Source organism: Rhinatrema bivittatum, chromosome 3 (assembly GCF_901001135.1).
Source record: "Rhinatrema bivittatum chromosome 3, aRhiBiv1.1, whole genome shotgun sequence".
Classification (NCBI taxonomy): domain Eukaryota; kingdom Metazoa; phylum Chordata; class Amphibia; order Gymnophiona; family Rhinatrematidae; genus Rhinatrema; species Rhinatrema bivittatum.
The window spans coordinates 486,661,767-486,679,161 of NC_042617.1; the positions used below are offsets into that span (position 1 = coordinate 486,661,767).

Consider the following 17,395-nt stretch of genomic DNA (forward strand, 5'->3'; position numbering starts at 1 on the left):
AAAGAATTTTCTCCGATTAGTCTTAAATGTGCTACTTGCTAACTTCATGGAATGCCCCCTAGTCCTTCTATTATTCGAAAGTGAAAATAACCGAGTCACATCTACTCGTTCAAGACCTCTCATGATCTTAAAGACCTCTATCATATCCTCCCACAGCCGTCTCTTCTCCAAGCTGAACAGCCCTAACCTCTTCAGCCTTTCCTCATAGAGAAGCTGTTCCATCCCCTTTATCAATTTGGTTGCCCTTCTCTGTACCTTCTCCATCGCAACTATATCTTTTTTGAGATGCTTTACAATTGTGTTCTTGAGAATAGTTTCCACCATTTTTCCCAGCACTGAAGTCAGGCTCACCTGTCTATAGTTACCCGGATCGCCCCTGGAGCCTTTTTTAAATATTGGGGTTACGTTGGCCACCCTCCAGTCTTCAGGTACAATGGATGATTTTAATGATAGGTTACAAATTTTAACTAATAGATCAGAAATTTCATTTTTTAGTTCCTTCAGAACCCTAGGATGCATACCATCCGGTCCAGGTGATTTGCTACTCTTTAGTTTGTCAATCTGGCCTACTACATCTTCTAGATTCACAGTGATTTCGTTCAGTTCGTCTGACTCATCACCCCTGAAAACTATCTCCGGAACTGGTATCTCCCCAACATCCTCATTAGTAAACATGGAGGCAAAGAATTCATTTAGTCTTTCTTCAATGGCCTTTTCTTCCCTAAGAGCCCCTTTAACTCGTCTGTCATCTAATGGTCCAACCGACTCCCTCACATGTTTCTTGCTTTGGATATATTTTAAAAAGTTTTTATTATGAATTTTTGCCTCTATGGCCAATTTCATTTCAGATTCTCTCTTCGCCTGTCTTATCAATGTTTTACACTTAGCTTGATAATGCTTATGTTTTATCCTATTTTCTTCAGATGGATCCTTCTTCCAATTTTTGAAGGATTTTTTTTGGCTAAAATAGCCTCTTTCACCTCACCTTTTAACCATGACGGTAATCGGTTTGCCTTATTTATTTATTTTTAATTTTTCTATACCGAAATTCCTGTATGAGATACAAATCAATCCGGTTTACAAATGACGGCAACTCGCCCGGGGCTTGGGTGGCCGGGGGCTTTTTACATTAAACTCTTGAACAGGGCTTAATTACATTAAACTGATGAACACGGCTTAATTACGGTTTAAATTAACTTAAACAGTTTATTCCAGTAAAAACATTAGAAACATTAAAAAAAACATTAAAGCAATTAAACAAGGCTTAAATTACATTAAACAGTTAACCTGACTTATTTATAATGAACAGTTGGGCAATTAACAAGGAAAAAATGCCAGTTGATTAGATAGGTGGAAGCCTTCCTTCCACCTTTCTTAATGCGCGGAATACATATGGACTGCGCCTCTAGGATTGTATTTTTAAACAATGTCCATGCCTGTTGAACACTTTTAACCTTTGCAGCTGCACCTTTCAGTTTTTTTCTATTTTTCTCATTTTATCAAAGTTACCCTTTTTAAAATTTAGTGTTAGAGCTGCAGATTTACTTATTGTCCCCCTTCCAGTTATTAGTTTAATTTTGATCATGTTATGATCACTGTTGCCAAGTGGCCCCACCACCGTTACTTCTCTCACCAAATCTTGTGTTCCACTAAGAACTAAATCTAAAATAGCTCCCTCTCTTGTTGGTTCCTGAACCAATTGCTCCATGAAGCAATCATTTATTACATCCAGGAACTTTATGTCTCTAGCAAGTTCTGATGTTACATTTACCCAGTCAATATTGGGGTAATTGAAATCTCCCATTATTATTGCACTGCCAAATTGGTTTGCTTCCCTGATTTCTCTTAGCATTTCATCATCTGTCTGTTCAGCATTCTGTTTCCAACAGTGGCCAATCCAAGCCACAATTACCTGGCAAGTACCCAAATATTAAATAGATCCCAAGCTACTGTTCCTTATTGGTTAATAATAGTTTATGGACTTCTCTAGGAACTTATCCAAACCTTTTTAAACTCAGTTACACTAACTGCCGTAACTACATCCTCTGGCAATGAATTCCAAAGCTTAATTATGCATTGAGTGAAAAATAATTTTCTCCGATTTGTTGGGTAGTGTGAATTCCTTCCTGTAGTAGAGAGTTATGTGGGGAAGTATATTTGATACTTCATTCCTTGGATGTTTGTGGAATTAAGGTCATAAATGGTTTTAGGGGATCAGATCATATTTGTCTTACATGTGGGGAAATTTAAGAGGAACGTTGCTATGAAAGCTTCATTGGCATGTTTTATTTATTTATTTGTTGAGTTTTATATACCGTCATTCGGTAGAGCCATCATAACGGTTTACAAAAATATACATTTTTCTTAGCAGTTGTGCAACAATAAAAAATAATTTGAACAATATCAGAAATAAGCATATCAAGTCCAGAGAGCATTATTAGGTTGGAAGAGGAGGGTATGCAGTTCAGGGTAAAGAGAATGTATTAAGAGGTTTATAACTGAAAGTTTAGTTGAGAGTTGGAATGATCAGACGTCTGAGGGTCAGTGTAGAATTTGCGGAACATTAGTGTTTTTAGGTCCTTTTTGAATATTTTTAGGTTGTGTTGGGTTCTCAGGAATTTAGGTAGGGTGTTCCAAAGTTTAGGTGAAGCAATTGAAAAGGCTCTTTCTCTTGTGGTTGCCAGATGTGCATCTTTGATAGGGGGAATGTTTAGGTAGTCTGAATTATTAGAGCGTAGGTTTCTTGGAGGATTTTGAGGGATTATGTTTAGGGTGTTAAGACCTTGATGATCATTGTTTAGAATTTTGTGGATTTTGGTCATTGATTTGTAAGCAATACGTGCAGTAATAGGGAGCCAGCGAAGTGAGGTCAATATTGGTGTTATGTGTTCATTTCTTTTTGTTCCAGTTAGGACTCTGGCGGCTGAGTTCTGCAGTATTTGGAGTGGTTTGAGGGATGAAAAAGGTATTCCAATTAGTAAGGAGTTGCAATAGTCGAAGGTGGAGAAGATAAGAAGTTGAAGTACAGTTCTGAAATCATAGGAGTTGAGAAATGGTTTCAGGTGTCTTAGGGTTAGGAGTCTGTGGTATCCTTCTTTAGTTTTATTTGCTATGTGGTTCTTGAAAGAAAGTTCTTTATCAATGATAACTCCGAGGTTCCTGGTGTGGGTGGTAGGGAGTATAGTTATCATTTGTTTGTCAAGTATTGTCAGGGGTGGCATAGTTGGATTGGGTTTTTTATCCATGAGTATTATTTCAGTTTTGACAAAGTTGATTATGAGTTTCAGGGAATTTAGGAGATGTTTGATTGAGATAAGTAGTTCTGAGGTTTTCTTGTAGGTGTCTTCAATCGAATTTTGTATGGGAATGTGGAGCTGAATGTCATCAGCGTAGAGGAAGTGTGTGATTTCATATTCTTGATTTGAAATGGGGAGAAGGTATATGTTGGCAAATGGGGAGAAGGTATATGTTGGCAAATGGGGAGAAGGTATATGTTGAAAAGGGTGGCTGATAAAGCTGATCCTTGAGGGACTCCGGTGTTGAGGTTGATTATTTTTGATAGGTTGTTGTTGATTAATACTTGGTATTTTTGATCAGATAAATAGGAAGAAAACCAACGTAAGGTATTGCCAGTTAAACCAATTTGGGATAATCACTCCAATAGTATATTGTGGTTCACTGTGTCGAAGGCGGCTGAAAGGTCAGGAAGAATGAGCAAGTATTTTTCACCTTTGTCAAAGTCTCTTATAATAATGTCATTTAGAGAGATGAGGAGAGATTCTGTGTTTAGGTTTTTTCTAAAACCATATTGGGATAGAGGTAGGATGCTGTTTGTCTCCAGATAGTCATCTAGTTGAGTGTATACCACTTTTTCAATGGTTTTGGCTATGAACGAAAGGTTTGATATGGGATGGTATTTGGAAAGGATTTCCGGATCTAGGTTGTTCTTTTTAAGGATTGTTTGATGAAGCAGATTTGAGGCATTTGGGGTAGTTGCCTTCGGTCAGTGATAAATTGACAATTTTGGTGATGGTTTTTGATATGGTAGGTTCAATTGATTTGAGGGTTGTTATTGGGATGTTGTCTAATGGATGGCTGGCGGGGTTCATTTTATTTATTATAGATTGAATTTCAATGGTGGAGGCAGTGTCAAAGTTTGACCATGATGAGGTTATCTTGTTGTTAAGTTTGGTGTTCTGGTTGTTGGTTATGTTGAATTGGATTAGATGAGATATTTTGTTGTTGAAGAAATCAGCAAAGTCATCACTTCCATGTTTGGTGCATGAAGACTCTTGGGTGGTTTTGGTAAGTTTCTGAACTATTGTGAATAACATTCTGGGGTTATGATGAAATTTGGAGATTTTGTTGGAGAAGAATTCCTTTTTCGCATTGTTGATTATATTTTTATATTGAGCTAAGTTGTTCCGATAATTATTTAGTGTGGTAGTATTTTTGTTTTTTCTCCATTCTCTTTCTTTTTTTCTGAGTATGCGTTTGGCAGCTCTGATATTTTCGTTATACCATTGGTTGTTGTGTTTGGGTTGTTGTTTAGTCTTTGTAATAATGGGATTGATGTTGTCTGCAACTTGTTTTGTGATGTTTAGCCATGATGAGGTAGCATTTTCAGAGTTAGATATATTGATGTTGTTTAATTCGGATTGAAGAGTTTTTTGTAAAAGTTCTATGTTGAATGGTGGACGGTAGGATATTTTGTTTGGGGTGATTTGAGGAGGTTTAATATTGAGGTTGGTATATAAGTTAGCTTGGATTAGATGGTGGTCGGACCAGGGTATCTCTGTGGTGTGGGTAGAGAATGATTTCCAGATTTCAGTGTTGACAAAAATGAGGTCAATTGTGTGGCCTGCTTTATTAGTTGGAGATTGGATTATTTGTTCTAGATATAGAGTTGAGAGTGCATCAATGATAGTTTGGCAGGTTTTTGAGTGAGTAGTTAACTTGAAATGTATGTTGAAGTCACCAAGTATGATTATGGGTTTGTTGAGGGAGATGTTGTTCATAATATATTCAATTAGAGGTGAGCAGTTTTTATCGAGTGCTCCTGGAGGACAGTAAATGAGGCATATTTGAAGTTTTGGTGAATCAAATATAGAAACATAGAAATGACGGCAGAAGACGACCAATCGGCCCATCCAGTCTGCCCAGCAAGCTTCACACTTTCCTTTCATATTTATCTGTTTCTCTTGGCTCTTAGCAACCCTTGGTTGGTGGAGGAATGTTAGATGGGCGAAGTGTTAGTTGCAGGCTTTTTTTTTTTAGATATAAACATTAAGCCACCTCCTTTTTTATTTTTTCTGGGGATTGAAGAGGTGTTGTAATCTTGGTTGGATAGTTGATTTATTAGAACGAAGTCCGTGTTTTTGAGCCAGGTTTCCGTAATTGCAATAAAATCTGGTTTGTGGTCCCTGAGTAGGTCATTGAATAGGTCATTGAATATTATAGAACGAGTACTGATGAGTATGAATGAGAGAAGTATATAGTTTGAGAGTTGGATATGTGTGTTGTTTTTGTAGTTTATTGGTTGATTTAGTTTGTGTGGAGGTTTCAAGGATGAATGTTTCTTAGAGGATGTAGGTTGATTGGAGATGATATCTTGTTGTTCATCTTCATATCTTTTTGAGATTTTGAACTGAAAGTTGATTGAGATAGCAATATGAGAGTATAGCTTGTTTTTTAAAGGCAGTTGTTAGTGATGTAGTTTTTGTTTTTTTTTATTTAGTGTTTGGGAGGAGCGGGTGGAGAAGGCAAGGTTTAGGAAGGGGGTGTCTTTGAGGGCTGCAATGAATGGGCTGCGCGAAGGGGCGCACAAAGGGGCTGCTCCTTTGGATGCAATCCTTCAGCGCACGGTGCGCGGCGCCTGGGGTGAGTTTAAATTTAAACACCACTCACCCGGCCCCTCCTCTGACGTCAGGGGGCTGGCTTCGCTTGTCAGGTGCTGGCTTCGCTTCAAGATGGATGGTGCTGCTGAAAGGAGGCCTTTCTGAGGCCTGTGCTGCTGGTTGCAGGCGATTTCGAGGGGGGGTTGGTTTGTTAGGCTCCCTCGATGCTGGTGGAGGCGTTCGGGGAGGCCCCTGTGGAGCTTGGCATCAGTGAGATGTGAGATGAGCTCGGCAGCGCTGGATTTTAAAGAAATCATTAGTGCGGCCTATGTAGTTAGAGTACTACCACTCCCAAATAGGACGTAAGTGGTTTCTGTTACCTCTTCCGCGCGGGTTTCGGCGCGCCAGCATGCGGGAGGGACTGTCCGGGCTCCAGGGAGCAGCGGGGCCGATTCGGCGGCATTGGCGGCGCGATCGGGCAGGGATCGGGGCGTTTCCCTCAGACGCCCCAGCCAGCACCTCCGCGCGTTGAGGGAAACGACTTCTCGCGCGATTAGGGCCCTGGCCACGCCCCCCTGACGTCAGACGCCGGCCCAGGCGATCCAGCGCGGGAAAACTGACTATTTAAGGGAGATTGGCTCCCTGAGTAACTGCTTCGGCCACGTTTGTTCTTGGGAGCTTCGCTGTCTTCGGATTTGCTGCCTCACTGTCTTTGCCCTGACCCTGGACTGCCTCTGGATTACTCTGCCTGCTGCCTACCTATTCGGATTACCTGCACTTGGTTCCTGTTTGATCGCTGCCTGCCCTGACCCTGGACTGCCTCTGGATTACTCTGCCTGCTGCCTACCTATTCGGATTACCTGCACTTGGTTCCTGTTTGATCGCTGCCTGCCCTGACCCTGGACTGCCTCTGGATTACTCTGCCTGCTGCCTACCTATTCGGATTACCTGCACTTGGTTCCTGTTTGATCGCTGCCTGCCCTGACCCTGGACTGCCTCTGGATTACTCTGCCTGCTGCCTACCTATTCGGATTACCTGCACTTGGTTCCTGATCGATCGCTGCCTGCCCCGACCTTGGACTACCTTCCGGTACCCTCGCTCTTCCTCTGAGTCCCGACTTCTTCATCCCAAGGTAAGCGGTCTAAACTGTGGTTCCACTACTATCTGGCTACCAGGCATAACAGTTGGCCGAAGCCATGGAGCCAGTGGATTTGACCGCTCTACAGGCCATTCCCGGGATGGCCAATAAGATCCAACAACAGCAAGGTGTCCTGGATCAGGTTACGGGGGTCTTAGATCGATTGGTGGCGCGGATGGATGCCTTAGCCCACTTACCCACAGGACCCGCTCCTAGCCCGGCGGTTACCCCGGTCCCCATCCGGGTGCCCCCCCCTCCTCGATTCAATGGAAATGCCGCCCTCTGTCGGGGTTTCATCAATCAGTGCCGGATGCATTTCTCTTTACAACCTGCTTCGTTTCCCAATGATAAGACTAAAACCACCTTCCTTCTGTCCTTACTGGAGGGTCCCGCACTAGCGTGGGCATCTCCCCTATGGGAACGAGATGATCCTATCCTCCATTCACTTGACCGGTTCCTCAAAGAATTCCGGCTGATCTTCGACGAACCTGGACGGTCTTCTTCCGCAGCTAATGAATTGCTTCAGATCCGACAGGGCTCCAGAACTGTGGGTGAATATGCCATTCAATTTCGTACCTTGGCTGCTGAATTGGCATGGGGGGAGGAGAGTCTCACAGCTATTTTTCGGCAAGGCCTCGCCGAACATATCAAGGATCAATTGGCTGGTCGGGATCCTCCGGAGACTCTAGAGGGATTGATCCGGTTGGCTATCCGTTTGGATTTACGGGTTCAAGAACGAAACCGGGAGCGAGCTGCCACTCGCAGAAATTTCCGTTTGGCCCCCACGTTCCAGCAACCTATGGTCGTACCTCCGACGGCTCCGGCTGCAGGGGACTCAGATGAACCCATGCAGATTGATAGATTTCGCCTGACTCCTGAAGAACGGAATCGCAGACGGGCAAGAAATCTCTGTTTATATTGCGCCGGGGCAGGTCATTTCCTCAACAAATGTCCCAACAAGTCGGGAAACGCTCGGACCTAGGTCGGGTAGGAGAGGCCTCCCTGGGTTCCACCATTCCCTCTCCTCAATTATTACTACCCACGACTATTCGCCTCAACGGCGAATCATGGCATTTTCAAGCCTTCATAGACTCAGGAGCAGCGGGAAACTTCATTCAGGAACAATTAGTGCAGAAATTCCAGATTCCGGTGGAACCATTACCCACTCCGCTGTCGGTAACCTCTGTTTCCGGGCAACCGGTGGGACTGCATATAACCTACATCACCAAGCCCGTGTTGCTCCAAACCGGTGTTCTTCATCAAGAAAATATTCAACTATTTGTACTCCCAGCGTCCGTGAATCAGATAATACTGGGTCTACCTTGGTTACGGATTCATCAGCCGCATATTGAGTGGGCTTCACTAGAGCTCACAGCATGGAGTTCCTTCTGCTTTCAACATTGCCTGGGGAGACTTCCAGTTCTCCCTGTATTGACCATGCACCTCTCCAGTACCATTCCGATTCCCTATAAAGACTTTCATGATGTTTTCAGTAAACAATACGCAGAGACCTTGCCACCCCATCGAAAGTATGACTGTGCCATTGACATTCTGCCGGGGCAAACACCACCTAAGGGCAGAATCTACACTCTATCGGAACCGGAGTCCTCCGCTTTGCGTCAATACATCTCGGAGAATTTAGAGCGTGGATTTATCCGACCCTCTACTTCCCCGGCAGGAGCCGGATTTTTTTTTGTTAAGAAGAAGGATGGGTCCCTACGACCTTGTATTGACTATCGGGGTCTTAATTCTATCACCAGGAAGAACAAGTATCCTATTCCACTCATTTCTGAATTATTTGACCGGATAAAAGGGGCTCAAATCTTCACCAAGTTGGACTTGCGGGGGGCGTACAATTTGATCAGAATCCGGGAGGGGGATGAGTGGAAAACCGCGTTTAATACTCACGACGGTCATTATGAGTATCAGGTAATGCCCTTCGGGCTGTGCAATGCCCCAGCGGTGTTTCAGGACATGATAAATGACATCTTCCGTGATATCCTTTATTCTCACGTCATTGTCTATTTGGACGATATTTTGATCTTTTCTCCCTCCTTATCCCAGCATGTGCTTCATGTTCGACAAGTTTTGCAACGCCTCCGGGAGCACAAGTTATTTGCCAAGCTGGAAAAGTGTGTTTTTCACCAACAACGCCTACCTTTTCTTGGTTATATTGTTTCCAATACCGGTTTATCCATGGACCCTGACAAACTCAATGCCATACTCACCTGGCCTCAGCCGGTGGGGTTAAGGGCCTTACAACGGTTTTTGGGGTTCTCTAACTATTATAGACAGTTTATTCCTCATTTTTCCTCCTTAGTGGCTCCGCTCACCGCTCTCACGAAAAAGGGTGCTTCCGTACAGCACTGGCCGGAGGAGGCGGTATCAGCCTTTCACCAATTAAAGTCTGAATTCACCAATGATTTGTGTCTCCGCCATCCTGATCCTACCAGGCCATTTACACTCGAAGTTGACGCCTCAGCGGTGGGCGTCGGGGCGGTGCTTCTCCAACGATCTGTAGAGGATCAGTGGGTAACCTGTGCCTTTTTTTCCAAAAAATTTACGCCGGCGGAGCGGAATTATACCATTGGTGACCGAGAACTTTTGGCCATAAAACTGGCCTTTGAGGAGTGGCGTCACCTTTTGGAGGGGGCCCGCCATGTCATCACGGTATATACCGATCATAAAAACCTGGAATATTTGGCTACCGCCCAGCGTCTGAACCCACGGCAAGCCCGGTGGGCGCTCTTCTTCAGCAGATTTCATTTTCTTGTCCGTTTCCGTCCGGCCACCAAGAATGTCCGAGCCGACGCACTCTCACGTAGCTTCGACATCGTTGATGCGCCGGATCCTCCCCGCTTCCTCATTGATCCTGCTCAACTTCAGTTGGCTGCCACCTTCACCGTCCCGGTGGGGAAAACCGTTGTTCCCAAACGGCTGCGTCTCAAGGTTCTTCGGTGGTCCCACACTGATCAACTAGCTGGTCATCCGGGGGTCGCTCGCACCAAGGAATTGCTCTCGCGCCATTATTGGTGGCCCAACTGGCAGACGGACGTCAAGCATTTTGTGGACTCCTGCCCTGTCTGTGCAGCTCAGAAGACGCCGCGCCGGAGGCCTTTTGGTTTGCTACGCCCTCTGCCTCTTCCCACATCCCCATGGACGCATATTGCCACCGACTTTATGACTGATCTTCCTCCCTCCGGTGGCAACACTGTAATCTGGGTGGTGGTGGATCGTTTTTCCCGGATGGCGCATTTCATTCCTCTTCCGGGTTTGCCCTCGGCCCCAGAATTGGCGCAACTTTTTTTGCATCACATATTTCGCCTCCATGGCCTTCCTCTTAGTATTGTGTCCGATAGGGGTGTGCAGTTTACCGCTCAGTTTTGGACCAATCTCTGTAAACTTCTGCGGGTGCGGCTTGATTTCTCGTCTGCCTATCACCCCCAGTCCAACGGTCTCACTGAACGTACCAATCAATCGGTGAAGACGTTTCTTCGAGCATATGTTAACCAACGCCAGGATGATTGGGCGTCCCTGTTGGTCTGGGCTGAGATATCCCATAATAATCACGTTCGCCAGGCTACCGGGAGCTCTCCATTTTTTTTGGTATATGGCAGGCATCCGCACTTTCCTCTGCCCGTTCGTACGGTTTCCAATTGCCCGGCGGTCAACGCCACGGCCGCTTCTATGTCTCGACTGTGGTCCTCCGCTCGGGTTCTGTTAGCCAAACACACTGCGGTCATGAAGCGGCGGGCGGATAAGACACGGATTCCCGCTCCTGATCTCCGCTGTGGGGACCTCGTTTGGTTGAGTACTCGTCACCTTCGCTTACGTCTCCCCTCGGCTAAGTTTGCGCCCCGTTTCATTGGGCCGTTTCCGATTCAGCGACGGATCAACCCGGTTACCTATGGGCTTTGCCTGCCGCCCTCACTACGTGTTCATAACGCATTTCATGTCTCTTTGCTGAAGCCTGCTATCCTGTCTTGGCCTCAGCGGCGGCGGCGGACCACCGTGCCCATTCTTCCTGATGATGGTCGGTATGAGGTTCAAGAGATTCTCGATTCCAGACGCGTGAGGGGGCGACTTCAATACCTTATTGCATGGAAGCACTTTGGCCCCGAGGACAATACCTGGGAGCCTTCTTCTCATATCCAGGCTCCCCGTTTGCTGCAGGCGTTTCATCTTCGTTTTCCCTCCAAGCCGGGACCTCGTGGACGGGGGAGGAGACCTTGCGGAGGGGGTACTGTTACCTCTTCCGCGCGGGTTTCGGCGCGCCAGCATGCGGGAGGGACTGTCCGGGCTCCGGGGAGCAGCGGGGCCGATTCGGCGGCATTGGCGGCGCGATCGGGCAGGGATCGGGGCGTTTCCCTCAGACGCCCCAGCCAGCACCTCCGCGCGTTGAGGGAAACGACTTCTCGCGCGATTAGGGCCCTGGCCACGCCCCCCTGACGTCAGACGCCGGCCCAGGCGATCCAGCGCGGGAAAACTGACTATTTAAGGGAGATTGGCTCCCTGAGTAACTGCTTCGGCCACGTTTGTTCTTGGGAGCTTCGCTGTCTTCGGATTTGCTGCCTCACTGTCTTTGCCCTGACCCTGGACTGCCTCTGGATTACTCTGCCTGCTGCCTACCTATTCGGATTACCTGCACTTGGTTCCTGTTTGATCGCTGCCTGCCCTGACCCTGGACTGCCTCTGGATTACTCTGCCTGCTGCCTACCTATTCGGATTACCTGCACTTGGTTCCTGTTTGATCGCTGCCTGCCCTGACCCTGGACTGCCTCTGGATTACTCTGCCTGCTGCCTACCTATTCGGATTACCTGCACTTGGTTCCTGTTTGATCGCTGCCTGCCCTGACCCTGGACTGCCTCTGGATTACTCTGCCTGCTGCCTACCTATTCGGATTACCTGCACTTGGTTCCTGATCGATCGCTGCCTGCCCCGACCTTGGACTACCTTCCGGTACCCTCGCTCTTCCTCTGAGTCCCGACTTCTTCATCCCAAGGTAAGCGGTCTAAACTGTGGTTCCACTACTATCTGGCTACCAGGCATAACAGTTTCTTGCATCAAGCATTGGTTGCTTTCAACACTGAGGAATTGCAAAGCAACGACCTGATTTTCCTTGCATTCTTTTATGATACTTCATTATCTTAACATTCAAACCAGGGAGGAAGCATCCTTTAGTTCTGAGGTCTTGAAAGTGGTTTGGCAGTGTCTCGTCCACTTGTGTTATAGTTTGGATACATCCCAATTTTAAATTGGGATGTGTTTGGACTGACCTGACTAGATGAAGAGGAAGGAGAAATTAGTTGTTACCTAATAATTTCCTTTCCTTGAGTCCAGCCAGACCAGTCTAGATTCCTCCCTTATTTGCCAAACGTGGTATTCTATGGTTATTTGTTTTCAGAAAGTATATGTATAATTTTAATTAAACCTTCAGTGGATAAGGTAAGAGAATATTAATCTATTTGGTTTATCCTAATTGTGGTGTGTTATTGGGATATTTGTTTTTGTATTTCCCCTTGGAAATCCCCCCTGATTTGGGGGAGGGGGAATTTTGTTATTCTTAGCTTGTTACAGTATATGGCAGACTAAGGGCAGCTTGGGAGCCTGTGTAAAGTGAGCAAGCCTGTTAATCTCTGCCTCTATCTCCTGGTTGGTGGACAGAAACCATGCTTTTAGACTGATTTGGCTAGACTCAAAGAAAGAAAATTATCAGATAAGAACTAATTTTTATAATTTTGCCGCCTTTGAGATTTGGTGTCCTAGGCCTGTGTTGCCTATTCCTAAATCCAAGCCTGACTGCAACCTTCGCACACTTTGTGTATGACTCTAGAGCCTATACACTAGAAATATATAGGAAGAATTTTTTTCTGGGCCCATCTTGTGCAAAGCCCCCTTAAAATTACTTGTTAAAAGCCAGTTAACTTTGTGGATAAAACCCTGAGTTGGCAGAGTGAATCAACTTTGTTTTTGTTCTTTATAGAGATGAATCTGCTTCAGCAACATATTATTTACAAGAGAAGCCTGTTTCCAATGCACAGAAACAGACTTCATGTGTCCAGGAAGAGGCATGGATCTACTATAGGACTCTCAAACCAGAGGAAGAGGCATTTTCTGTTCGCAATAAACAGGTACTCAAACCTGAAGCATTAGCAGTGTTACTGCCTCACATAGTATTGATGAAAAATAGGGGTATACTGCCATCTGTCTCCTTGGCTAAATAGTTAAGCCAGGATCTTCTAAATTAGTACAAAATATTTTTCTCCTTCAATTCTTTTTGATTGAGTTCCACTTCTGTTTGTTGATAAGTCAGAAACAGGACTGGTTAGACAGTTCCCCTCCATTAATGCTTTAAAAAATATTTGAGGATCCAATTTTAAACATGTTTTTGTTACCCATTCTAGTGATCAAGAGACATTTTAACAACTTTTTGGATATATCTCTTGGGGGAGGGGGGGCATGCTTCTTTAATTATAATAATTCACAGGGATGCAACCTAAGGGCAGCACAGGCAGAGGAGTCTCAACTTTTTGGTGTTTCTAATCACAAGTTCTCTACATTTCTTATAATGATAAAATTTATTTTTAAAATATTTTATTTATAATAATTTATATTCAACCTATTTCCAGAACCTGTTTTAGTGGATTCCAAGAAACAAAATATATATAGCATCAACAGCAAACAAGATAAGATAAAAACATAAAAAATGAAAACAGTATTACAATCACATACAAAGTCTGCAAATGTGATTATAAAGTGTTTAGGAAGCTTTTAACAGCTTCCTAAACACTTTATAATCACCCACTCAGCACAACAGTAAGGGCAGCTGTTCCATAAATCAGAAGGAGCTCTGGAGAAGGCTCTGTTACAGGTTTCCTTTAAACAAACATTTATACTGCTGTCCCAGAAGGATACATTCTCAGAGCATAGCACCCTAGATGGGCAATACCATTTTAACAAGCTCTTCAAATAAAAAGGTGACCTTTACCCAGAACTCTAAAAATTTAAGGTTAAAATCTGTACTGACATAATATGGTCATGTAAAGAACAGCCAGATACCAAACGTGTGGCCACAAACTCAAAGGATTATCAAGGCAGTCAAGTGACATTTAGGGAGACCAATTATATAAGGCATTACAATAATCAATCATCGATAAAACAAACGCTTGAACAACAGATCTAAAAGCACTATGGTCTAAAATATATTTTACATGCTGCAGTTTCCTCAGTTTAAGAAAACCCTTTTTTACCACTAAACTCAACTGTGTGTGTGGAGTTTAAAAGATGAGTCAAAATTATTTTTGTTTTGCACACCAGTTCTATGCAGACTTGGAGGAGCTGAGGCAGACAGAGAGGTACCTTGATGACAGTTTCAGGGATATAGTAGCCAATTCCCAAATCCAGTCTGGCAGCCCCAGTGCTGCCTTGGATCAGAAAGGTCTCCCAGTAGGAGAACATCACCCTGGTGTAGTAGGAAGTGATCCTGTAGCAAGGACCTGCTCTCCAGGTGATGTATTGTCCTCTCGCGGACAAGTCTCCCCAGGGCTATTGCCCAGGAGGGAAGGTTTAGGCCAGCCATCATAGTTGGTGATTCAATTATTAGAAATGTAGATTGCAGGGCGGCTGGTGGATGTGAGGACCTCCTGGTAACTTGCCTGCCTGGTGCGAAAGTGGCAGAGCTCACGCGTCACCTAGATAGGATTGTAGACACTGCTGGGGAGGAGCTGGCTGTTGTGGTACATATGGGCACCAACGACATAGGAAAATGTGGGAGAGAGGTTCTGGAAGCCAAATTTAGGATTTTAGGTAGAAAGCTGAAATCCAGAACTTCCAGGGTGGCATTCTCTGAAATGCTTCAATGCGTGGAAGAGACTATGGTGCAGGGAAGAGGGATTCAGTTTTGTAAGGAAATGGGGAAACTTTTGGGGAAGGGGGAGACTTTTCCAAAAGGATGGGCTCCAACTTAATCAGAGTGGAATCAAGCTACTGGCACTAACCTTTAAAAAGGAGATAGAGCAGCTTTTAAACTAGAAAAGGAGGAAAACTGTCAGTCACTCAGCACTGCATGGTTCGAAGAAATGTATCCTTAAAGGATACTAATGAAACAGGAGAGTTAGGGCATCCCAACAGAGAGGTTCCAATAAAAGCAAATGTAGTCCATGTGCCTATATGAAAAAAAATCACCTGAGCTAAAGATTTCCAAATTATCTCTAAGAACTGAAAAACAGGTTAATACAAACAAAAAACACACTTTGAAATGTCTGTTTGCCAGTGCCAGAAGTCTAAGAAGTAAGATGAGAGAGTTAGTGTATAGCAGTAAATGATGAGATTGACATAATTGGCATCACAGAGACTTGGTGGAAGGAGGATAACCAATGGGACAGTGCTATATCAGGGTACAAATTATACCGCAATGATAGGGAGGACCAACTTGGTGGGGGTGTGGCACTTTATGTCCAGGAGGGTATAGAGTCCAACAGGATAAAGATCATACAAGAGACTAAATGCTCAGAATCTATATGGGTAGAAATTAGAGATGTGAATTGTGTCCTCGATCGTTTTAACGATCGATTTCGGCTGGGAGGGGGAGGGAATCGTATTGTTGCCGTTTGGGTGTTTAAAGTATCGTGAAAATCGTGAGCCGGCACACTAAAACCCCCTAAAACCCACCCCCGACCCTTTAAATTAAATCCCCCACCCTCCAGAACCCCCCCCAAATGCCTTAAATTACCTGGGGGTCCAGCGGCGGTCCGGAACGGCCTCCTGCAATTGAATCGTGTTGTCTTCAGCCGGTGCCATTTTTCAAAATGGCGGCGCAAAATGGCGGCGGCCATAGACCAACACGATTCGACTGCAGGAGGTCGTTCCGGACCCCCGCTGGACTTTTGGCAAGTCTTGTGGGGGTCAGGAGGCCCCCCCAAGCTGGCCAAAAGTCCCTGGGGGTCCAGCGGGGGTCCGGAAAACGATCTCCTGCCGCAAATCGTTTTCCGTATGGAAAATGGCGCCGGCAGGAGATCGACTGCAGGAGGTCGTTCAGCGGGGTCCGGAACGACCTCCTGCAGTCGAATCCTGTTGGTCTATGGCCGCCGCTATTTTGCGCTGCCATTTTGAAAAATGGCGCCGGCTGAAGACAACACGATTCAATTGCAGGAGGCCGTTCCGGACCGCTGCCGTTCCGGACCGCTGCTGGACCCCCAGGTAATTTAAGGCATTTGGGGGGGGGGTTCGGGAGGGTGGGGGATTTAATTTAAAGGGTCGGGGGTGGGTTTTAGGGGGTTTTAGTGTGCCGGTTTTCCTGCCCTCCCCCTTCCCCCGATTTACGATTTTTTGACGATAAATCGGGGGAATTGGTATTGTATCGTGGCCCTAACGATTTTTGACTATTTAAAATATATCGGACGATATTTTAAATCGTCAAAAAACGATTCACATCCCTAGTAGAAATCCCATGTGTGTTGGGTAAGAATATAGTGATAGGAGTATACTACCGTCCACCTTGACAAAATGGTCAGAAAGATGATGAAATGGTAAGAGAAATCAGGGAAGCTAACCAATTTGGCAGTGCAATAATAATGGGAGATTTCAATTACCCCAGTATTGACTGGGTAAATGTAACATCAGGACTTGCTAGAGACAAAGTTCCTGGATGTAATAAATGGACTGCTTCATGGAGCAATTGGTTCAGAAACCAACAAGAGAGGGAGCTATTTTAGATTTAATTCTTAGTGGAATGCAGGATTTGGTGAGAAGTAACGGTGGTGGGGCCACTTGGCAACAGTGATCATAACATGATCAAATTTAAACTAATAACTGGAAGGGAGACAAGTAAATCTACAGCTCTAACAGTAAATTTTCAAAAGGGAAACTATGATAAAATGAGAAAAATACTTAGAAAAAAACTGAAAGGTACTGCTGAAAAGGTTAAGTGTTCAACAGGCATTAAGAAAGGTGGAAGGAAGGCAAAACAATTACTGGCATAGGTGAAAGAGGCTATCTTAGCCAAAAACCATCCTTGAAAAATTGAAAGAAGGATCCATCTGAAGAAAATAGAATAAAGCATAAGCATTGTCAAGTTAAGTGTAAAACATTAATAAGACAGGCGAAGAGAGAATTTGAAATGAAGTTGGCCGTAGAGGCAAAAACTCATAATAAAAACTTTTTTACATATATCCGAAGCAAGAAACCTGTGAGGGAGTCGGTTGGACCATTAGATGACCGAGGGGTTAAAGGAGCTCTTAGGGAAGATAAGGCCATTGCAGAAAGACTAAGTGAATTCTTTGCTTCCGTGTTTACTAATGAGGATGTTGGGGAGATACCAGTTCCGGAGATGATTTCCAAGGGTGATGAGTCAGAAGAACTGAACCAAATCACTGTTAACCTGGAAGATATAGTACGCCAGATTGACAAACTAAAGAGTA

General features: G+C 44.7%; 1 protein-coding gene across 1 annotated transcript in view; it reads left to right on the forward strand.

Moving 5' to 3' along the window:
- Positions 1-17,395, forward strand: part of PLA2G7 (phospholipase A2 group VII) — a 121,321-nt gene that overhangs the window by 64,889 nt on the left and 39,037 nt on the right. The window contains exon 6 of the mRNA XM_029596058.1: positions 12,961-13,108. Within this exon, the coding sequence (XP_029451918.1) occupies positions 12,961-13,108 (148 nt within the window). The remainder of the gene's footprint in view (positions 1-12,960; positions 13,109-17,395) is intronic.